This window comes from Phyllobates terribilis, unplaced genomic scaffold (genome assembly GCF_046119375.1).
Source record: "Phyllobates terribilis strain yellow unplaced genomic scaffold, ASM4611937v1 Scaffold_60__1_contigs__length_8166268, whole genome shotgun sequence".
In the NCBI taxonomy this organism is placed as follows: Eukaryota; Metazoa; Chordata; class Amphibia; order Anura; family Dendrobatidae; genus Phyllobates; species Phyllobates terribilis.
The window spans coordinates 1,917,337-1,942,855 of NW_027362820.1; the positions used below are offsets into that span (position 1 = coordinate 1,917,337).

The following is a 25,519-nucleotide window of genomic DNA, read 5'->3' on the forward strand; positions in this document are numbered from 1 at the left end:
CAAACAAAGAGTCCAGCGATTTCTCAAAATACTCAGTAGGGTTATTGCCCTCAGTTTTTTCAGGGACACCGACCACTCTTATGTTAGTTTGCCTGAGTCTGTTCTCTAAAACATCTGTCTTAGATAATAAGGCCAAAATCTGTTGATCATGTCTATGAGTGTACCGGATAATTTGAGGTTGTTTATCCTCCAGATCACCAATTCTGCTGCTGTGGTGCGGTCATTAACTTTTTGTAGCCTTTGCCTCATATAGGTAGATTCCTCTTTGATCTCCCCCATCTGGCTGCTGAGTGAAGATAGCGCAGATCCATACTGTGTTACAGCCATAAATACATCTTTTATCATAGGCTCAGTTATGTGCTAATCTGTGTCCTGATGGAGAGTAGCGAGTTCTGACTGAGGCTGCAGGGCGCAGGAACTTTCAGAGTCATTTTCAGCAGTATTATAAAATTTCTCTGAGCGCGCAGAGAAGCGGTTAGATTCCTCAGTAATTTGTATATGTGCCGCATTGCCGGTCTAGGCTTCCGAGCCTGGAACTCGAGCAAAGCCAGCCTAAGTGCTGCGCCTGCAGCCATCAACTTTCCCACTCTTGTAGCTGCTGAAGAAGCGCCAGCACCATCTTGGATGACTCCATCCGCTACTTATCCCGAAGTTCTTCTGCCGCACATCCGCTCACATGTCCGGCCAGGCCATGCCCCTGAGCCACAGGGAAATTAAACCCCTTTTGGATGCAAGTCATAGACTTTTAAGGGAAAATTGAAGGGGAAATAGACAATCTTGTGATTAAAAAAAAATACAACTTCTATTTTATATGTATGGGAAGCCATGAAGGCCGACCTTAGAGGAATATTTCCAAAATAAATCTCAGCAGCTAAATCCCATACTAAGCAGCAGGAGCAATTGGTGTTTCAGGAGTTGGGAGATGTGTGATGATTACAGATCCAACGCCGGCTGATCGAAACAGGCTGAAAGCAGCTCCGGACCTGCTGAATCAGGTAACATTGCAGATGCAGGAAGGAAGAAGCGGTTTCTAAAGCTTCCGGTCCTTTCCATAGACTCTCAGAATTTATTAGATGAATCACTTAATATACAAGATCTAGAATGGGCACTGAGCTCAATGTCCAACGATAAAGCACTGGGAACAGATGGCCTTCCAGTGGAAGTATATAAGAGACATAAGGAAGTATTACTACCACTGCTATTCGAGATATACAATTCATGTTTTGAGGGGATCATTGCCCATGTCCATGCAGAAAGCCATAATTATGGTATGACCTAAACAAGGCTGTTCTTTTTTACAGTAGCGACCAAAATGATTAAGGCCAACTAATAGGCCGAAACGTCTTGTATTGTTGCCATCCACGACTGGTTTGATACTTCTATTTCTTTATTTGTTATGTTAATAATGAATTTTTGCATCTTCACCTCCCTGTGTGCGATGAATCATATTTGAACTATTGCAGCCGATGCCCATTACATCTGCACCTCAGCTGTGACAGAGTGCTCGCCAATCATCTCCTCTCTATTATTCCATCCATAGACCATACTAAGGACTAAGGGGCACTTATTACAGGTGGAAGAATGGCCATTTCGGCAAACAGGAAAGGGTTCTTTACAGTTAGAGCAGTCAGACTGTGGAACACTCTACCATAAGAGGTAGTAATGGTAAACACTACCAAATTTAAAAAAAGGGCTGGATGACTTCCTCAGTACATATAACATTGTGGGTTAAAGATAATTTAGAGACAAAAAAATTATAATTGGTGGAAAAAGGGTGAACTTGATGGACCTAGGTTATTTTTCAACCCATGTAACATCCCCATGTTTCTATATGGCGACCTCCACCCCAGGACATTCAGAACATATATCTTAGAAAATTCACCAAAATGGGGATGAAAACCATAATAACATAAAAACCTTCCCTGGATCCATCTTAAACCCATCAGCCGATAAAATGAAACCCATGAATGAAATTTCCTGAACAGAAAAAACACATTTCTTAAGTTTAGCAAAAATTTTAGGAAAAATATATATCATTGTATCGTGTTAGCCAGTAGATAGAAAAATATTAAGATTTGAGAGTACTCAGTGGTTGATACCTTTTAATGGCTAACTGAAAAGATGGTAACAAATTGCAAGCTTTCAAGACTACTCAGGTATCTTCATCAGGCATACTATAACACAATCTGAATAGCCACATATTCATACACAGCAGGGCACAGGAATAATGCAATAGATAAGACAAGTGACATGAAGCAGAACTATCAGTATTGAAGAGGGAGAAGCAGTTGTGGCCGTAAATATTACCACTGTTCATAGATAAGGATTGTGAAAGTTTTCCTGTGATTGAGGTCTGGTCCATGATTGTGATGGTCCCAAAATGTTCTGAGGAGCACATTCCTTAGTTGATGTAGAAAGACATAAATCCATGCGATATACATACATTTATTGCTGCTCTGAGTGTGTCACGCCAGATGTGGGAAAGACTAAGTGAACACAGAGGGAAGAAGGAAAAGGAGCCCAGACACTAGGGAAAGGGGAAAGTGGAGACCTCCTAGTCTGGTCTAGGGTCACCCTGTCTCAACTACCGTCACTATATTCAACAATTGAGCTACTATATTGGCTCCTCGCCAATCACCGCACGTGTGCCTCACCCTGGCTTTCCCTGGCGTATGGCAAAGGCTAGGGAAGGGAGGAGATGAGCACTAGTCGATCTCAATAAACTCTATAGAAAACAAGGGTAGACAAACATGGGGGAGATTGCTTAGCTTTAGACGAACTCCAGACAAGTGGGCACTCAGCCTCAAGCTCCAGAGATGATGCAGTACTGCTCTTGCTAAGCCTTCACAAGTAGAAATGAATATAGCCGGCACCTCCCTCTCAGACACACCAGATATTTATACACCCAGGCCAGAGAGCTAATTAGCCAGAGGGAGGTAGCCGCTAGGTCCTAGAGACAGCCTCTCCTCTAAGAAGAGGTCTGTAATGCCAAACATAGAGATCTCCTGCAACCAACTGCAGGGTGACTATCTGTCACCTCTGATACACCCGTGACAGTGTGTCAAAGATTGTCATAAGATTGTACTCCCAAATTTTTTTTGTCTCTCTGACATTTGAAGTTACATTTTAATACAAGTAATTTCATGTCCACGGTGCTGTGATCAGGGATAAAAAATGTTTGGCCACAGGTAGATCTATTCTTTTTTTTTTATTGGGTGGCGATGAGAATTCATCCTTGTTCTAAGTTTTTGCCCTGTCTTCCCTACACACAGACACCCAGTTGAACATTTGGTACATATAATTAAGTACACTATATTAGATATAATGCAGCTGAAAGCACCTGGGATCTTGTGGTGCTGATGGGGGTTGGGAATATTTATCTTGTCAGTGGTCATTATAAATAGACATGTTTTACATTTTTTTCTGGCTGCAGAGAAAAGTTCCTGTAGCTGTTGGAGAGGACTGCCTAAATCACAGAAGTGGGGGGTCTGGAAATATAGATTGTAATCGGGCATCTTTTTGTAATAATGGTTGTAATTTCCATGAAGCTCCCATTAGCACCTCCAGATTTGGATTTTAGGTGACTACGAGAGGCACCCGGTTGCTTTCTTGTTTAGTTTTGAAATGTAGATGATTCCTTGATATTCTGGTGGCTCTTGCAATCTGGTTTTCAATTGTTGTTTGGTGGTAGCCCTGGTTCAAAAAGGTGTTTCTGAGGCCACCAAGGTGTTTGCCTCTGTCCATAGGGTTGGAACATATCCAACTGTATCGGATGGCCTGGCTGTAGCCAATAGAGGTTATGTGTTTTGTATGGAAACTGACCCATTTAGGGGATGTTGGACGGTCAATTGGCTTCTGGTACATGGACGTCTCTATTTCATTGTTATGTAACTTAATGATGGTGTCCAAAAAGTTAATTTCAGTACAGAAGTAGTTGAGTGTTAAGTTGATGGTGGGATGAAGGAACTTCAAGGAACTTCTTTAGATGTTGCTCAGAATATGTCCAGATGATTAAACTATAGTCAATTAGTAGTAGGTAGTAGGCCAGAGGCCTGATGTGACATGAGGACAAGAAGTAATATTCAAGCTTGGTCATGAAAATTTGCATACTGTTAAGCCATTACACTTCCTATTTCTGTACCAGTCTCCTGTAGATATATGTGGTTATCAAATTCAAAGTAATTGTGGGTGAGGATGAATTTTGTAAGTTTCACCAAAAAGCTGAAACTATCCTTTCCGTCTGTTTGCTTTCCCTTCCAGCAGCTTTTTCCACAGTTAGGTTTCTGGGAGGTCATACTTGTTCCTTTTATTTTTGATTCTCCTTGGCTTGACTTCTTTGCCCTATATGAATGTGTTTTAGTTTCTCACCCACAGTTTTTATATCTTACTTCACACTTTCCTTTCCACTTGTTGACAGTGTGTTGCGGCCTCCCCTCTGGTTCCTCAGGAGGTACAAGAAAACCCTCAATGGCCTACTACGGAGTTAGATCTGAGGTGGTGTTTTAAGTTGTGCAGCTAGGGTCTTTTTAGTCTATACAGAAACCAGTTGGGTGTAGTTGCGGCATTTTCCTGTGTGGGTTTTCCGGTGGCTATAAAGATGGGCTTTCTGGTTAAAACATTTTCCACATTCTGAACAGGAAAAAGGCTTCTCCCCTGTGTGAGTTCTCTGATGTTTGACAAGATTTGATTTCATTGCAAAACATTTCCCACATTCTGAACATGAAAATGGCTTCTCCCCTGTGTGAGTTCTCTGATGTGCAATGAGATTTGATTTATTTCCAAAACATTTCCCACATTCTGAACATGAAAAAGGCTTATCACTTATGTGAGTTTTCTGATGTGCGACAAGACTTGATTTCTTTGCAAAATATTTTCCACATTCTGAACATGAAAATGGCTTCTCCCCTGTGTGGGTTCTTTGGTGTATTACAACATCTGATTCATGGATAAAACATTTTCCACATTCTGAACATGAAAAAGGCTTCTCCCCTGTGTGAGTTCTCTGATGTTTGATAAGATGTGATCTCTCTGTAAAACATTTCCCACATTCTGAACATGAAAATGGCTTCTCCCCTGTGTGAGTTCTCTGATGTGCAATAAGAGTTGATTTAATTGCAAAACATTTCCCACATTCTGAACATGAAAATGGCTTTTCCCCTGTGTGAGTTCTCTGATGTTTGATAAGATTTGCCTTCTTTGCAAAACATTTCCCACATTCTAAACATGAAAATGGTTTCTCTCCTGTGTGAGTTCTCTGATGTTTGTTCAGATCTGATTTCCCTGTAAAACATTTTCCACATTCTGAACAGGAAAAAGGCTTCTCCCCTGTGTGGGTTCTCTGATGTACGATAATATTTGATTTCCTTGTAAAACATTTTCCACATTCTGAACAGGAAAAAGGCTTCTCCCCTGTGTGAGTTCTCAGATGTTTGGTTAGCCTTGATTTCTCTGTAAAACATTTCCGACATTCTGAACATGAAAATAGCTTCTCCCCTGTGTGACTTCTCTGGTGACTATCAAGATCTGATTTATGGTTAAAACATTTCCCCTGCTTGAAACAAAAAAATCTATTCTCTGCTGTGTACGTTTTTTGATGTTTAAGAAAAGACTTTTTGAGAAGACTATTTCCATATTCTGAATGTAAAAATGGCTTTGTTGCTTTAGGTGCAGTTTGTTTCTTAATGCCTCTTTTGTGACTTTGATTTTCCTTAGTAGTCAGCAATGAATCAGAAGACAGGACCTGTTTTAAAGAATCAGATGACAGATCTTCGCTGTGAAGGGATGATGGGATATCTGGAGTAATGGCATTCACTTCATTTGTATCCTGCGGGATCTCAAGATCATCAGATTTAAAAATTGAAGATGTCAGCTGTTCCTCTGATCTCCTGGTACAGTCATCTGCCAAGAATAAAACAAATTATTATTTTTGAATAAAATATCCTTGAGTTTTATATTTTTGAGCATTTCTACTTAAAGTGTCTGTAGAAATGGCAAGTTATGTAAAAACATTGAATGATTTACCAAGACAATGACAGTTCACAGCCTAATATAAAACCTCATAGGATGAACCAGTAGAGCGTGGTGTTCAACTGTTTGTTCATTCTGCCTCCAAAATATGGAATAAAAAGCCATCAAAAAATGTTATGTAGGGGAAAATAATACCAAGAAAAACTTCTACTCATCTCACAAAAAACAAGTCCCCACTCAGGCCCATCATCTGTCAGTGGAAAAACAGAAGTTTCCACATTATTAGTGGCTCAAAGGCTCTTGAAAAGCAACATGGCTTCCATAAACCAATCCAACAATATCCACTCTCCCAAAGTCAGATCTCCCCCTCACTTCAGAGCCTTGCAGTGCGCCCAAACCACATTTAGCATCCATGTATTCGGCATTACTATAGGGAGAAGAACCCACTTAATTTAAGGTGTGTGTCTCCTGGAGCACAATCTGGGCACTATGTGTTGGGAAATAAAATAGTATATTTGCAATTTTCACGCTCCAACATGCACTGCGTGTTAATTTCCGGAAAGTGGTTGTGCAGTCAAAATAGTCACTACTCCTATACATTAATTCACTGAGGGTTATAATATTCAAAATGGAGTCACTTTATGAGAATTTCTACTGCTCTGGTTTTCTGCCATTTTGTCATATTAGGGCTTCTGCAAATGGTGTGACCCATCTCCTCTGAGATCTGCTGCTGAGACGTCTGCTTCTTTCACCATACCTGTCCTCATTCATTCTGCAGAGAATCTGACTTTATGGTGTAGGTAATCAAATGCCCATGTTGTCTACTATTCGTAGGGGAAACTACTCAACACATCAGGGACCATATTGCCAGCCATAAATCCACGATTTGTTGCGGCAAAACCTTGTTACCACTACCCCATCATTTCTCAAGCGCCAGGTATGCAGTATCACAACTCAGGTTCCAGGTGATCGAACAAGTACCCAGACGAGGTGGTAACCATATTAAACTCCTTAAACAACGGGAGTGGTTCTGGATACACACCCTCCAGACACTGACAGAGGGTCTCAACCATGAAATAGATTGGCTAACTTGATTATCTTTTTTTCAGACACACTAGATCAGCTCTACAACCTCTTCTATTCCTCCTCTCCAGGTGAGTTCCAGAAACCCCCTTCCCCTCTCCCCTGGCTTCCCCCTCCTATCTCCCTCTCCACCCCTTCCCCTCTCCCTTCTCCTCACCCTCTTACACACAGCTCCCATATATCATTCTAGCAAACCTAATTACATACAAGGGGCATGGCCTCACACTATTTAGTTTCATACAGGATTCCATATATTCCTTACACCACCCCCCTCCATTATTCCTTTCATCCACAGCACCAATTGACCCAACCAGCACAATTTTATTCCCCACCCAGATCAACCTCACTTTTGCCCCTCATCGATACACCATGATGACAACATAACAGAACTGAGTATGTATAATAATTCACTAGCACAGGAATAAGGCTGGAGATATACTAATAAATTTGTATATTTTATCGGTTTAAAATGGATTACACCACGAACGTGCCATAATAAGCACTTTTCTCTCCAAGTCACCCCTGGACTCTTTCCTGAGGTAATTGATTTAATTAAAAGTTACAATTCCTAATAAAATTATATGTTCTTTATTCTAACCTATTTTACCTTACCTATATTGTTTCTTTGATTCTAAAAGTCACCGGACCAAAAAGACCACTTGGACAATAGTAACTCGCTTCTTAAAAAGCCATCTACCAACATCCTCTTTTTCTTCCCGGTAGGTGTGGTACCACCAAACCCTTACCTGTAGATATAATTTTGAAATTAACTAATTTTCAATATTTTAGCTTTCTCTACCACCGAGAAAATACACCAACACAGTGGACCACTAACCATCCTTCCTTCCTCACCAGCGGGTAAGATCGGTTACTCCTGCTATCTGCACACCACATTCTAAACCATTTGTCTTCAAAAGGAAAGAAACTACTACCAAGACCTTAACTTCAACCGGACAAATTATCTGAAATACAGGAGGAAAATTACTATCCCACCACTCTACCCTCCACATTTGACCGTATCTCCGACAGGCTATATTTTATCCTTTTTATACCCCTGATTTTACTTTTGTAATGTATTTTAAACAAATACTAATACATTCGTACATTTTATCTCATTAGTATATCTCCAGTCTTATTCCAGCGCTAGTGAATTATTATACATACTTTGTACATTCATTTTTCCCCGACAGTGTGAGGATACTGTCCCACTTGCTGCAGGAATAATAGGCCTACCTGCCAGCGATACTCCTCTCTAAAAAAATTACCATAACAGAACTATCGCATATAGCCTAACGCGCATGCGCAGTCTTCACCAGACGCCATGGATATGCTACACATGTGACACGGCCATACGGGAGGACAGGCCTGCCCCAACAGACCCACTCTCTCTGCCACATCACCTGCCTGTGACGCAACTTCCAGGGGGGGGTGGGGCGAGTTTGAGCGCACGCATTTACGGTCTGGCGGTAATCACGGAAATATACATAAACCCTCCAACCGCAACAAGAGACAGATGCACAAGATGAAGGTGCGGGAGCGCCTGTTCACAGCTCCATTAAAGGTACCCACCCAGCACATTTTGAGCCGTCAGGCAAGCCACCTGGCAAGATCATATAACATGCCTCTATACTGATCTGTTTGGGGACCTGTACTCCCTATATGTCTCTGCCCTGTTACTTAATAAGCTTTATTACTTATCTGAGTGGGGACCTATATTCCTCATATGTCTCTGCCCCATACCTAACATAACTTTATACTCATCTATTTGGTGACCCATTTTCCTTATGTCTCTGCCCTATACCTAACTTCTTTACCACCTAAGCTCTATCATTCTTCTCCTTGGCCCTCCTCCGGCTCCTTTGCTCCTCCACTTAATCATTAATCTTTTTGCTTCCATTGTCCCATCTTTTTACCAATGACTAACCATGCGCCCAGAATATCAGCAATACTTATCTGCAGGACGGATGTCCTAGAAGCCGCTGAAGATTGTCGCACAATTACAAGTACATTCATGATGAGCATAGGAAAGGCTCATGTATATAATTTCTGTATATATGTAAATATATATGTGTCTTCACATTTATGTATTGTTTCTCTTTTTTCACAGCGACATTACGAATAAGACTCTGACAGGGTCGAAACATTAAAATTGATATGTGTCGCATATCCCTGCACCTTTTTAGGTCAGCGCTTAGGTCTGAATCACCATATGTGAAATAAACTGTTTGCATACCAAAAGGATTGTGCGGTGAATCACTACCTACAGATATTCATCCTGCAGACTGCGCTGGTGATGGAGGAGACGTCAGAACCAGAAGCTCTGGAAGGCGCAGGCTCTGTCCAGCCACTAATATTAGGGTTCCTGGGACCAGTAGTAGCATCCAGTCTGGCAGTATGGGTGTGTGCTGTCCAGCTGGAGTAATCTGCTCCCTGCTTCAGCCATTTGGAAAGCACCGCACCCTACTAAAGCTGGAAGCATATTGCCGGAAGCTGCCAGATACAGCCTTGTTCTCCTCTGGTTCAGTCCTCTGTGATCAGCTCCCGGCTTGTGTATTTGCTTCCTGTTGTGACCTCGGCCCGTTTACTGACTACTCGTGTCTTCTAATTTTGTATGTTCTCTGTCCTCCTGGCTCTGACCCGGCTACCTGACTATTCTTCTTCCCATCTCACTCCACAGAACAGCAGGTAACACCGTGGCCCAAGCCTAGGGGTCTCTGTGTAACTCCAGATCCATGTAAAGGGGTTAAAGAATGTTGAGCCAACCAATCCCTGGGCTCTAGAAAACAGAGGAGATGGCCACCACGAACAGGTTTGGCACTATGTTTGAACTGCCAGGTGACCATGAACAGTGCTCCCAATACATTGTGTCTGCAAACTATTCCAGCAAGATCTGCTTTCAAATAGCTAAATGTCGCTCCTTTCCTTCTTAACCTGCCATGTGCTCAGACAGTAGTGTACAACCGTATATAGGGTATTGTGCGATCAAGAGCCACCATGGGCAGCACGGTGGCTCTGTGGTTAGCACTGCAGCCTTAGAAAAATCCAGAATCCCCGGCGAAACGCGCGTCAGGGATGACTCCTGATAGTTTCATCAGACAGTATTATGCCATATTTGACCGCACTATAGAGTGCGGCATAAAACCAGATTTACCCCGTTTTAGCTGTCAGCTCTGTTAGATCTGACAGACTGTTGACATAGTTGAAATTGTCTCTCACGCTGATCATACCCACACACGTGTTGACAGCGTGGGAGAGGCCGATAGTGGCATATGCTAGCCCCATCTGATATCTAAATCGGCAGAAAGAGTGTTGGATCTCCTGCACAACCAGGAGATCGTGACTTAGTTGGATGGCTTGCTTCTCCTGCTGACCATCAATTCTTGTGCAGACAGCGTGAGAGAGACTGTCAGTGGCATAGCTGAGCCGCTTGTGCTCTTAAGCTGGCTAAGTCTGTTATATTGCTGGAGTTATTTCACTGCTGACAGCACGACTGGAGATGCGAGTGGAATTATTAAGGATCCATTACACAGATTGTGTGACAGGTGCAATAGTGTACCCTGATAACCTCTGTACAAGGGCTCATTACACTTCTATCAGACCTGCCACACTTTTGAAGTCACTTTATAATATGGAGAGTGTATCCAACGGGCTAGGAGAATTTTTTACTATTGAATTCACACTGGCAAATTGAACCTTTATTTAATAAAATCTCTCCTGGCTGAGGATACTATCATAATTCAGCACACCCTTGATATAATCTATGGCATTCATTTTGTAAGCATAAACCCAGCCATTAATTATAAGGGACACTGGCTAGGGGCTTATTTTATTAATAATTTCATTCACCATCTGACTATCAGTAATTTAGTGGATCATGACTCCATTTATATAATCATGATCCATGATACATCCCTAATGGGATGTATGATTTGCTAGGTTTTAATATTATTATTTAGTAAAGAATTTCACTTTTACTCACAACCTTTTCCCTTTCCTAATTGTTTACTTGTAATCTGGTGGTGTTCACCTTTGTGAGTACTGTCTGATGAGATCAGACAATACTTTGACTATATAATTGCAGCCTTGCAGCGCTGGGGTCCAGGGTTCAAATCCCACCAATGACAAAGGAGTTTGTATGTTCTCCCTGTGTTTGCGTGGGTTTCCTCCAGGTTGTCCGGTTTCCTCCCACACTCCAAAGACATCCTGATAGGGAATTTAGATTGTCAGCCCCAATGAGAACAGTGCCGATAAGGTCTGTAAAGCGCTGTGGAATTAATGACGGTATATAAGCGAGTAAAATAAATAAATAAGCTGGAAAATAATTAGTAAGGTCCATTTGTTTCCTATTATCCTTTGTGAAGAATTCCAAAGTTATCACCACATAAAGTGACACACGTCAGATTTGAAAAATGGGGCCTGATTAGGAACAGAAAACTGGCTGCGGAGTGTGAAGGAACCTGTGAAAAAAAATAATTTTTTTTAATCTATGTTACATCCCCAACAACAACGTATGTATAAGGGGAGAACTCCAACACTAAACCGGAGTTGGACTCATTTATGGTGGACCATTGGAGCTACTATGAGTCCTAACCAGAAGAGTAGAGAAAGTATTAGTGCTCACCATTTCAGGAGAGATTGTGCAGTAATCTGAATTCCTTAGGATCGAAAACATAATGGAATTTATGACGTGGAGTGAATCCATGAAACCAGGGCTGGAGCCAACACATCATCTGCAGGTGTGAATAAATGTATATTACAGCCGTCAGCCACGCACAGCTTAGAGATATATCATGGCACAGGTGTAATGTTTTCTGTATAGTTTATCACAATCCTGTTTGAAGTTAGTTGGTTTTAAAATAAAGTGTAAAGTCAGGATAAAGGGAAACTCTGTAGTTATTGTACAGAAATTCACACTGCACATTTAATGTTGTCGATCATAAAAGTGAAGTTTGGCCAGAAAGACTGGACCTGGTCTTGTAGGGACCATATGAGCACATTCAGCAGCACAGAAGGGAGAGAAGGTAGATTCATCCAATAAGATATCAGGGATCTAGGAAGCCAACAGCATCATTACCCTCCGCTTTCTCTTACAGGTCCATCATAATATTTTTCTTCAAGTGATTTTCTAACTTGTCAGCACATTCTACGTACGCTGTCACCTGGGCAGGTAACGGTCAGCATCTTCTAATTCCAGGGGGTAGGTGGATCTTTCAGATTGTAAGTTCCATAGAAAAGAGCTTTCACAATTTCCCCAAGTAATTAGAACATTTTTCATATGGAGGCGAATGTTATGCTCTAGTGGCAAAATGGCGATCACACGATTGTGATATGGCCGGACTACACCACTGATAAAGCAGCCATAGCCGGTGACTGAGAAGAATCTATGACTTCTCAGCATTTAGTGGCTACTACTCACCTGGGTAGTCATATGTAGGAATCTCCTCTTTACACCGCTCATCACCCCTCACATATGTGTCTGTAGTATTAATATGGGTCAGATCTTCACCCTGAAACAAATATTGTAAAAGTCACAAACAGATGGAGAAGTCCCATCTATGATCAGCTCTAATCCTGCCATCTCCACCGTCCTCATTACACAAATATAAAACATATAATACTGGTGGATAAAACAAGACTGAACACAAGACCATCACAGCCGTCTACACATCATAGGGGAGATCTCATGACACCTTCTCTCCGTCTACCTGATGATCCTGAGGAACATTGGGGTCTTCTTGTTTACAGTCCTGTGGAAGAAGAGGATGGGGATATCTCTCTGGTGTTGTCCTCTTACTGGATAGATCTGGAGGAAACACATACAGGGACTGAATTCATTCTTTACATACAGATAATTATAGGCCGTGTGTATTTACTCCTGTCTATTACCTGGTGATGTGAGGGGCTGGGGAACCTCCATGATGTCCTTGTACAGATCTTTGTGTCCTTCTAAATACTCCCACTCCTCCATGGAGAAATAGACAGCGACATCCTGACACCTTATAGGAACCTGACACATACAATGATACCGTTATCCCCCCAATCCCTTAATAGTGTTACTGTATAATGTCCCAGCAGTGTCACCTCTCCAGTCAGCAGCTCAATCATCTTGTAGGTGAGTTCTAGGATCTTCTGGTCATTGATATCCTCATGTATCAGGGGGTGAGGTGGAGGCCCCGTGATTGGGCTCAGGGGTCTTCCCCATCCCTCAGACACAGGGTCCTGACAGCGCCCACTAGAGGTCTTCTTCACTACTGTGTAATCCTGGTTATGGAGAGACACATTAATAAATCTCCCTCCAGACATTTCCAGAGTCCTCACTTCTCCAGTTCTGTCCATCTGTTATTCCCATAGATAAGAATGATGTAATGTGACGTCACCTCTCCAGTAAGCCGGAAGATGATCTCTAGGGTGAGGTGTAATATCCTCTCCGCCATCTTGTCTCTGTCCATATCCATCCTTGATGGGTGATTCACAAAAATTCTGTCAATATAGAAGATGTCCACTGAGAGGATCTGATATTGTAGTGACCTAAATAGGAAGACAATGAGACGATGGAACATCATAAAGAATTCCGTGTAATAATACAATTACTGGACACAATAAGGGAAATATATCAGGAGATAGAAGGTGTAGATGTTGTATTCTCTAGTCTTGTATGGATTTGAACATAAGTTGAATTGCAGAAAAAGACATCTCCTCCATGCTCCCAATCACTGGCTAAGTTGACCACTGCTTAGCCAACTGATTAGCGGTAGCTGTAATCACAAGTACGCAGGAAATACAGAGACTGGTGGGGGACCCAAGCAGCAATGGTATTCTTATTGGTTTACAACATTCTGCTTTTTACCCTGTCATGTACTAATGAAACCTATATATTTTAGGCCACAGACAACAAGCAGTTTCTTCCTTGGAGTCTGCAACTGAATAAGTTTCTCATAGACTTATCTTCCATAACGCTAATTATCGTCTCATTTACCGACACTGGAATCGGCATTAGCAATACTGCAGGAGATATTCATTACACGTGACATGAGAAATAACTACTTCATGATGAGGACGACATCTTCTACTATAACTCCAGAAACATATTTGGCCAGAGTCCATCACTGACTACATCACCACTAGTCATCTATATGAAAGTTTTCCATCTTTCCCCAGCTGTAATCTTTTTATCAAATTAGATCTCATGTATAAAAGTTTGCTTGTAAGAACACCAACACAGGAGTGATTTGAAGCTAATGTCCCCATGTACGGTGTTTTTTTTTTCTGGATAGGTCATAGAAAATATTAAAAATCTCTGAAGTTAATCGCCTCCCTCCTTCCCTCTGTCATTTGCAATCTGAGCTGACACTCTTAGGTGGAGGATTGTACAAATTACACTGGTCAACAAATTGTAACTTTTTTTCTGTTTCCTGTTTTAAAATATGTTGTCTATGTATTTTGAGGAGCTGATTTCAGAAATGTAAATCAGAATTTCTGTAGCATGTACCATTCCCGAGATAGTTTAAGTTTATGATTATAATGATAAGGACAGTGCATAATAAATTGGCACTTATATTAAACTTTTTATTTCAGAAGTGTATTTTTTGTAGAAATAACCAATAAAAATTCATAATATGGACTCTCTTTATTATAATATACAGCACTAAGTCCTGTCCAATCATGCATTGCATTAGTTGTGCACTCTCAGGCACGTCCAGACACAACTGTCAGACTTTGGTCTATTTCCAAGTAGCATTATATAATAGCAGCAGTAACGACGCTGTAATCTTCATGAGTTTCTTCTGTTTTGAGAAAATTTCATAAAGGAGCAAAACTGTTTAATAAGTAATGAGTTGTAGAATATCGCGTCAATGTCGCAATAGTAGTGATCTCTTTTGTTATACATGTGGAGATTATACCCTTAAAGCCCATAAAAGGAGTATAACTGCAGTTGTTAAGAAGGCATAGGAGTTATATTTTGGATGCTAAATTGGTGACCAAGACAGAGCAAGGGCTACTCATATATGCTGCTCATCTTGCGCTACGAGTTTGAGGTCTTGGCTGAAGGGTGTGCGACCATAGATGCCGTTTGTCATTCCAATGATCGGGAGGGAGCAGAAGGACCATATAACCGATTGTTACTTCTGCACAATGAATGTATCCGGTTTTTCCTTCTAAGAACAGGAGGTCTATTGAATATCCCAAGCTCGCTTCTGAAATTAGACCAGTGGCGCACGATGAAAGTCTGCCAGTTCCAAAACCACCGCCGGTGTGGAGAATAGAAGAGGGCGATGAAATGATGGTTGATTCATTAGAGATGGAACCTGCTGCTGATTCAGATTTCGAACCATCAATATCAACTGCTCCACGTTTAATATCTCGAGCAAGACTCAACGATCTGGTCAGAGATTTGGGTTTATCAAAGAGTCAGGCAGAACTACTTGGATCAAGGTTGCAAGGGTGGCATCTGTTGCAGCCAGGTACAGAAATTTCAGTATTTTGCAGTCGTCATGAAGATTTAACCAAATATTTCAGTCAACCTGACTGTCTCACTTTTTGCAGTGATATTACTGGATTGTTTTCTGTCCTTGGAGTTGACCATGACCCAAGGGAATGGCGACTGTTCATTGATTCATTGGCCTTAAGTTTTAAGGCTGTCTTGCTACACAATGGTAATGTCTACTCTTCGATACCTATCGGACATGTCGATCAGTATGAAGGAGACCTATGAGAATATGCAGATGCACATTCAATACTCAAGGTACAAATGGAATATATGTGGTGATCTCAAGGTAGTTGCAATTTTATTAGGTTTACAGATGGGATACACTAAGTACTGTTGTTTCCTTTGGGAATGGGACAGTAGCGCAAGAGACTCGCAATATATCAGGAAGGACTGGCCACTACGCAATAAATTTATTCCAGGGCAGAAGAATGTTAAACACGAACCATTAATAGATGAAAAGATGATATTCCTTCCACCTTTGCACATCAAAATGGGATTAATGAAGAACTTTGTCAAAGCAATGAACAAGCAAACTGAAGTCTTTGCTTACTTGTGACAGAAGTTTCCATGCATCAGTGATGCCAAGATAAAAGAGGGTGTTTTCATTGGCCCACAAATCCGAGAGCTAGTAAATGATAGTAAGGCTAAGTGCCCACGATGCAGAAACGCTGCATATTTTTTCCACATCTCCCTGGCAGGAAAAAAGCATGCGTTTTTTAAATGCGTTTTTCCTGCCAGGTAGAAGCGTTTGTCAAGCGTTTTTGCATGCATTTCCGCATGCGGGTTATCAAGCTCTTTTCCAAGCGATTTTAGCATCACTTGGAAAAGTGCTTGACAACTTGATCACGCTATATAAATCCATGCAACCGGCATGGATTTATATAGTGTGACCAAGTAATAGTAAAAAAAAAAAAAAATAAGAATGGTAAAAAATAAAAAATAAAGATTATACTTACCTTCCGATGGCCCCCGGTCTCCTCAGCGATGCGACCGGTGTGTTGGACGGCTCGCGATGGTCTAAAAGGACCTTCCATGAGCCGCCCAACACACCGGACGCATCGCTGAGGAGACCGGGGGCCACCGGAAGGCAAGTATAATCTTTATTTTTTATTTTAAATTCTTTTTTACACAGGTACTATGGTACCCGGGTCTGCTTGAAAAACGCATAGTGGGCATGCAGCCTTTCTTTGATGGTCTTCTGCATGGTGCAGAACATGTAGCATGGTCGGCCTTCAAGAATGTCGTTTTCAACTTTCTAGGCAACTACAAGGTGCCAAACTATGCTGAACAGTTTGAAAGTTTTCTTCAGGCTTACAAGTCAATGAAGTGCAACATATCACTTAAAATACATTTCCTTCATTCACACATTAACTTTTTCCCAACAAACCTAGGCACTGTAAGTGATGAACATGGTGAAAGGTTTCATCAAGACATTTCCTAGATGGAAAATAGGTACCAGGGGAGGTGGAGGCCCTCGATGCTGGGTGACTATTGTTGGAATCTTGCCTGTGAATTATCGGACAGTGATTATAAAGAAAATCAATGGCAAAACATTTCTAAACTTGATCGCTGTTGCTGACTTTTGAATTCGGAATATCACATGCCACCACAAATTTGACAGTATTCAATGCATACATAATTGCATTTTTCTCAAAAATCTTAAGTGATAGAGCAATTCTGAAGTTATTTCTCAGCATGACAATTCCGATAAGATTCACCCAATTTCATGCTGAAAAAAAAGCCTTGCTGAACAGTGTTACCTATAGTGTGAAGTGAACCAGCCTAATCAACATGCAGGCCGTCCCTTGTGAAGTAAGAGGATTAAAGTAGACACCTCACAAGGTTTTCCAGTAAGACAAACAGCTGACAGTCTCCAAGACTTAGACAAGAAACTAATACCAGTAGGAAATTGAATGTGGCCGAACAGTGAATCAGCTTAATTAACATGCAAGAGCTTCTTGTAGGGAAAAGACTATGAGGATGTGTATTGAGCATAGACAAAGAGTGCAGATTAACCTATCTGTTCAGACAGGAAAAGGTCTATCAAGGATAAAAGGGATATCTCACACTCTTTAGAAATAGCCATGGTCACCCAGCATACACATTCCTTTCATCAGCACAGCTTCAGCAGTCAGGATGTCTCCGAATGAAAATATAAAATATTGGAATATACATAAATCCAATATTAATGAGAAATACATTTCCAGCACATGGGCTAGCCAGAGAAAAGGATACATATTTTCTCATAACTGTAGCCCCTCTGCCAATGAGCCATAAATGCACAGTGGACACATAATTGACAACAGCTATGCCATTTTTGGTCTCTAAGTAAAAATAAAATCCTTATGGAAAATATGGTGTCAATCTACAACTTCTGCGATCATCCAGAGAGGCGTTATCACATAAGTTGGGGATTCCATAAAATCATGAAGTGCTGAGACCAGCCCACAACCTGGCCCATGTATGAGAGATACACATCATGTATGCAGGAAACCCCGTTCACAAAATGGCCATTTGAAGTGCTCTCCTTCAGCTAAACTGAATCGTCTCTGCGATCGGTGTAGTAAGTTCTCTTGTTAATCCCTTTTATTTTCTGTAACTGTATATGCTGTAGGTACTGTGGGAGTATTTTATCTAGAGGCTTAATGACCGCAGTCACCGCTACGACCGGGCCTAGCCAATGCTAGCCCCTGTTTCAGCTAGATGTGTGTCCGAGGACACACATTCATACCAACATAGTAATGTAGGTTGAATAAAGACCTAGGTGCATCCAGTTCAACCTTCCTTATCTTTTTATACATCCTACAGTCTTGTTTGCTTTTGCGGCTGCTGCTTGACATTAAGTACTGCTGCTCAGCTTACTTGTACCCAGAATACCCAAGGCCTTCTCCTGTTCTGTAGTCCCAAGTATACTCCCATATAATGTATATGCAGCAATAGAATTACTCCGACCTAGTTGCATTACTCTACATTAAACCTCATCCGCCAAGTGTTTGCCCATTCAGTCATCTTATCCAGATCGTTCTGCAATATCATAATGTCAAGATCAGATTTTAATATTCTACATAGTTTGATGTCGTCAGCAAAAACTGACACTTTACTCTCAATCCCATCCCCAAGGTCATTAATAAAGAGGTTAAAAAGAATCGGTCCTAGTACAGATCACTGCAGCACCCCACTGCTGACTATATCCTAAAATGTAGTATATCCCTCCATGTTTGTCACACAGTCATGGCTTTCATCCAGCTAGGTTTCCGTAATACCCACCACATCGTATTCTGTGACCGATATAAGAGTCTCCAGTTCATTCATTTTGTTTGCGAGACTTCTTGCATTTGCCAGCAGATATTTAATATTATTAGCACATTTATTACACTTACTCAGCTCCCTACTTTCCTTGCATATCCCAGCCCCTCCTAGATCCTCACTGACCCCTACTACCTCACTCCCATCTTGTCAGTGTGCCACAATACACGCTTGCCGACCAATCAGAGGCCATCAGATGAAGTCAGCGTACACGTGACTAGAGGCGCATGGAAGTGACATCATGCGCTCCCGTCGCTTGCACGCTGAAGCCAGCTGCCAGCTCCATAAAAATATGCAGCGCGACAGAGTGAAGGTGAGTATAATGTGTTGGTTTTTTTTTAAAATCAGTGAGTACATGGTACCCTAGGCCATAGTACTACATGCACGACTGTGGGCTGTGCATTACGCCACATGCACGACTGTGGGCTGTGCATTACGCCACATGCACGACTGTGGGCTGTGCATTACGCCACATGCACGACTGTGGGCTGTGCATTACGCCACATGCACGACTGTGGGCTGTGCATTACGCCACATGCACGACTGTGGGCTGTGCATTACGCCACATGCACGACTGTGGGCTGTGCATTACGCCACATGCACGACTGTGGGCTGTGCATTACGCCACATGCACGACTGTGGGCTGTGCATTACGCCACATGCACGACTGTGGGCTGTGCATTACGCCACATGCACGACTGTGGGCTGTGCATTACGCCACATGCACGACTGTGGGCTGTGCATTACGCCACATGCACGACTATGGGCTGTGCATTACGCCACATGCACGACTATGGGCTGTGCATTACGCCACATGCACGACTATGGGCTGTGCATTACGCCACATGCACGACTATGGGCTGTGCATTACGCCACATGCACGACTATGGGCTGTGCATTACGCCACATGCACGACTATGGGCTGTGCATTACGCCACATGCACGACTATGGGCTGTGCAATACGCCACATGCACGACTATGGGCTGTGCAATACGCCACATGCACGACTATGGGCTGTGCAATACGCCACATGCACGACTATGGGCTGTGCATTACGCCACATGCACGACTATGGGCTGTGCATTACGCCACATGCACGACTATGGGCTGTGCATTACGCCACATGCACGACTATGGGCTGTGCATTACGCCACATGCACGACTATGGGCTGTGCATTACGCCACATGCACGACTATGGGCTGTGCATTACGCCACATGCACGACTATGGGCTGTGCATTACGCCACATGCACGACTATGGGCTGTGCATTACGCCACATGCACGACTATGGGCTGTGCATTACGCCACATGCACGACTATGGGCTGTGCATTACGCCACATGCACGACTATGGGCTGTGCATTACGCCACATGCACGACTATGGGCTGTGCATTACGCCACATGCACGACTATGGGCTGTGCATTACGCCACATGCACGACTATGGGCTGTGCATTACGCCACATGCACGACTATGGGCTGTGCATTACGCCACATGCACGACTATGGGCTGTGCATTACGCCACATGCACGACTATGGGCTGTGCATTACGCCACATGCACGACTATGGGCTGTGCATTACGCCACATGCACGACTATGGGCTGTGCATTACGCCACATGCACGACTATGGGCTGTGCATTACGCCACATGCACGACTATGGGCTGTGCATTACGCCACATGCACGACTATGGGCTGTGCATTACGCCACATGCACGACTATGGGCTGTGCATTACGCCACATGCACGACTATGGGCTGTGCATTACGCCACATGCACGACTATGGGCTGTGCATTACGCCACATGCACGACTATGGGCTGTGCATTACGCCACATGCACGACTATGGGCTGTGCATTACGCCACATGCACGACTATGGGCTGTGCATTACGCCACATGCACGACTATGGGCTGTGCATTACGCCACATGCACGACTATGGGCTGTGCATTACGCCACATGCACGACTATGGGCTGTGCATTACGCCACATGCACGACTATGGGCTGTGCATTACGCCACATGCACGACTATGGGCTGTGCATTACGCCACATGCACGACTATGGGCTGTGCATTACGCCACATGCACGACTATGGGCTGTGCATTACGCCACATGCACGACTATGGGCTGTGCATTACGCCACATGCACGACTATGGGCTGTGCATTACGCCACATGCACGACTATGGGCTGTGCATTACGCCACATGCACGACTATGGGCTGTGCATTACGCCACATGCACGACTATGGGCTGTGCATTACGCCACATGCACGACTATGGGCTGTGCATTACGCCACATGCACGACTATGGGCTGTGCATTACGCCACATGCACGACTATGGGCTGTGCATTACGCCACATGCACGACTATGGGCTGTGCATTACGCCACATGCACGACTATGGGCTGTGCATTACGCTACATGCACGACTATGGGCTGTGCATTACGCTACATGCACGACTATGGGCTGTGCATTACGCTACATGCACGACTATGGGCTGTGCATTACGCTACATGCACGACTATGGGCTGTGCATTACGCTACATGCACGACTATGGGCTGTGCATTACGCTACATGCACGACTATGGGCTGTGCATTACGCTACATGCACGACTATGGGCTGTGCATTACGCTACATGCACGACTATGGGCTGTGCATTACGCTACATGCACGACTATGGGCTGTGCATTACGCTACATGCACGACTATGGGCTGTGCATTACGCTACATGCACGACTATGGGCTGTGCATTACGCTACATGCACGACTATGGGCTGTGCATTACGCTACATGGAGGACTATGGGCTGTGCATTACGCTATATGGAGGACTATGGGCTGTGCATTACGCTATATGGAGGACTATGGGCTGTGCATTACGCTATATGGAGGACTATGGGCTGTGCATTACGCTATATGGAGGACTATGGGCTGTGCATTATACTATATGGAGGACTATGGGCTGTGCATTATACTATATGGAGGACTATGGGCTGTGCATTATACTATATGGAGGACTATGGGCTGTGCATTATACTATATGGAGGACTATGGGCTGTGCATTATACTATATGGAAGACTATGGGCTGTGCATTATACTATATGGAATACTATGGGGAGTGTATTATACTATGTGGAGTACTATGGACTGTGCATTATACTATGTGGAGTACTATGGGCTGTGCATTATACTATATGGAGGACTATGGGGAGTGTATTATACTATATGGAGGACTATGGGCTGTGCATTATACTATATGGAGGACTGTGGGCTGTGCATTATACTATATGGAAGACTATGGGCTGTGCATTATACTATATGGAAGACTATGGGCTGTGCATTATACTTCTGCTATGGGGTCCCATGACTTCTAAGTTCGTACCTGGTAAGTATAAGGCTAAGTGCCCAAGATGCAGAAATGCTGCATATTTTTTCCGCTTCTCCCTGGCAGGAAAAAGGCGTGCTGTTTTTACATGCATTTTTCCCGCCAGGTAGAAGAGTTTGTCAAGCGTTCTTCACATGCATTTCTGCATGCAGGTTATCAAGCACTTTTCCAAGCGATTTTAGCATCACTTGGAAAGTGCTTGACAACTTGTTCACACTATATAAATCCATGCAACCGGCATGGATAGTAGTGTGACCAAGTTAGTTAAAAAAAAAAAAAGAATAAGAATGGTAAAAAATAAAAAAAGATGATATTTTCCTTCCGATGTACTCCGGTGTTTCGTCTGCTCCGTCCGGTGTCTTGGGCGGCTCGCGGTGGTGTGAAGGACCTGCGATGACGTCATTGAGTGACAGGTCACATGACTCAATAACGTCATGGCAGGTCCTTCACAACAACGCGACCCATACAGCAGACCAGACGGAGGGGAGAAAACACCGGGAGGACATCGGAAGGTAAGTAGAATCTTTTTTTTTTATTTTAAATTCCTTTTTTTTAACAGGTTCTATGGTTCTATGGTCTCCTCTCCTCCAGACCTGGGTACCATCCGCACATTGAACCGTGTGATATCCGCATGTGCAGATGCAGTGATGCGGATGTCACGCGGTCCAATGCAAGTCAATGGCGGCGATTACGGCACATAGCCTTATAGAACATTTTTTTACTATACATTAAACGGGGGATATAAATACCACGATAGGGGACATATCAGGATGAAGTGGGAGGGGAGGGTCAGTCGAAATCTTTGCACCGGGGCCAATCAGACCCTAGTTACGCCACTGATTATACTGTGTGGGGGGGATTATGGCACTGTGAGAACATTATACTGTGTGAGGGCATCATACATACTCCATAAGGGGCATAATGGGGGCATTACACTGTGTGGGGGCATCATACATCCTGCATAAGGGGCAAAATGGGGGCATTACACTGTGGGGCATCATACATGCTGTATAAGGGGCATAATGGGGGCATTACACTGTGGGAGGCATCATACATCCTGCATAAGGGGCATAATGAGGGCATTACACTGTGTATGGGCATAATGGGGGCATTACACTGTGTGGGGGCATCATACATACTCCATAAGGAGCATAATGGGGGCATTACACTGTGTGGGCGCATCATACATACTGCATAAGGGGCATAATGGGGGCATTACACTGTGGGGCATCATACATCCTGTATAAGGGGCATAATAGGGGCATTACACTGTGGGAGGCATCATACATCCTGCATAAGGGGCATAATGGGGGCATTACAATGTGTGGGGGCATCATACATCCTGCATAAGGGGCAAAATGGGGGCATTACACTGTGTCGGGGCATCATACATCCTGCATAAGGGGCATAATGGGGGCTTTACACTGTGTGGGGGCATCATACATACTGCATAAGCGGCATAATGGGGGCATTACACTGTGTGGGGGCATCATACATCCTGCATAAGGGGCATAATGGGGGCATTACACTGTGTGGGGCATCATACATCCTGCATAAGGGGCATAATGGGAGCTTTACACTGTGTGGGGGCATCATACATCCTGCATAAGGGGCATAATGGGGACATTACACTGTGTGTGGGCATCATACATCCTGCATAAGGGGCATAATGGGGGCATTACAATGTGTGGGGGCATCATACATCCTGCATAAGGGGCATAATGGGGGCATTACACTGTGGGGTATCATACATAATGCATAAGGGGCATAATGGGGGCATCATACATACTGCATAAGGGGCATAATTGGGGCATCATACATCCTGCATAAGGGGCATAATGGGGACATTACACTGTGGGGAGGGGCATCATACATACTGCATAAGGGGCATAATGGGGGCATCATACATACTGCATAAGGGGCATAATGGGGGCATTACACTGTGTGGGGGCATCATACATCCTGCATAAGGGGCATAATGGGGACATTACACTGTGGGGGGGTATTATACATACTGCATAAGGGGCATAATGGGGGCATTACACTGTGTGGGGGCATCATACATACTGCATAAGGGGCATAATGGGGGCATTACACTGTGTGGGGGCATCATACATCCTGCATAAGGGGCATAATGGGGGCATTACACTGTGTGGGGGCATCATACATACTGCATAAGGGGCATAATGGGGGCATTACACTGTGGGGGCATCATACATACTGCATAAGGGGCATAATGGGGGCATTACACTGTGTGGGGGGCATCATACATACTGCTTAAGGGGCATAGTGGGGGCATTACACTGTGGGGGCATCATACATCCTGCATAAGGGGCATAATGGGGGCATTACACTGTGGGGGCATCATACATACTGCATAAGGGGCATAATGGGGGCATTACACTGTGGGGGCATCATACATACTGCATAAGGGGCATAACGGGGGCATTACACTGTGTGGGGGGCATCATACATACTGCATAAGAGGCATAGTGGGGGCATTACACTGTGGGGGCATCATACATCCTGCATAAGGGGCATAATGGGGCATTACACTGTGTGGGGGCATCATACATCCTGCATAAGGGGCATAATGGGGGCATTACACTGTGTGGGGGCATCATACATCCGGCATAATGGGGGCATTACACTGTGGGGCAGTAAAGGGGTCCTGTACTATGAGAACAATACGTTTCCTCCCTTCCTGTCTCCATAGTTGGGTCGTATGTATCTATTACAGGAAACAGAACAAAAACCTTATGATTCTTATAAAGGGGCAACACAAGACCCCAAAAGAGTCTCGGTGCTGAAGGGGTTAATGCCCCCTGCGCCCAGTAATGGGGTCTCCACATACCTCCACCTGCAGAGCCGCCACCACATATATGGCTGCTCTGTGCGCACAGGACCTGTGATGAGGTCACAGGAGGGGAGGAGTCAGGGGTCACATGATCAGGGGCCTCAGTGGATGCAGGACTCTGCTGTGCTGGTTGTCATGGTGCTGGATGAGCTGAAGTTTATGTGTGGGGTCAGGAGGGGTGTACGGAGCAGAGCCGCGTGTGTACGAGGTGTACAGAGAAGAGCCGTGTGTGTACGAGGTGTACGGAGCAGAGCCGCGCGTGTACGAGGTGTACGGAGCGTAGCCGTGTGTGTACGAGGTGTATGGAGCGGAGCCGTGTGTGTACGAGGTGTACGGAGCGGAGCCGCGTGTGTACGAGGTGTACGGAGCAGAGCCGCGTGTGTACGAGGTGTACAGAGAAGAGCCGTGTGTGTACGAGGTGTACGG

At 43.8% G+C, this 25,519-nt stretch overlaps 1 protein-coding gene across 1 annotated transcript; it reads right to left on the bottom strand.

The window, feature by feature from the left end:
- Positions 1-1,282: 1,282 nt before the first annotated feature.
- On the bottom strand, positions 1,283-25,149 carry LOC141192377 (uncharacterized). The gene is made up of 7 exons (XM_073661895.1): positions 25,091-25,149; positions 13,428-13,578; positions 13,132-13,311; positions 12,937-13,057; positions 12,756-12,853; positions 12,467-12,557; positions 1,283-5,898 (listed from the first exon to the last, which is right to left on the bottom strand). Exons 1-7 carry the CDS (start codon positions 25,114-25,116, stop codon positions 4,532-4,534), a joined length of 2,034 nt encoding a protein of 677 aa, XP_073517996.1. The 5' UTR covers positions 25,117-25,149; the 3' UTR covers positions 1,283-4,531.
- Positions 25,150-25,519: the final 370 nt, after the last annotated feature.

Coding starts and splice junctions, on each gene's coding strand:
- LOC141192377 (XM_073661895.1), bottom strand. CDS start 25,116: ATGTGGTGGCGGCTCTGCAGGTGGAG. Junction 13,312..13,427: donor TCTTCCGGCTTACTGGAGAG/GTGACGTCACAT, acceptor CTCCATAACCAG/GATTACACAGTAGTGAAGAA. Junction 13,058..13,131: donor TTGAGCTGCTGACTGGAGAG/GTGACACTGCTG, acceptor TGTATGTGTCAG/GTTCCTATAAGGTGTCAGGA.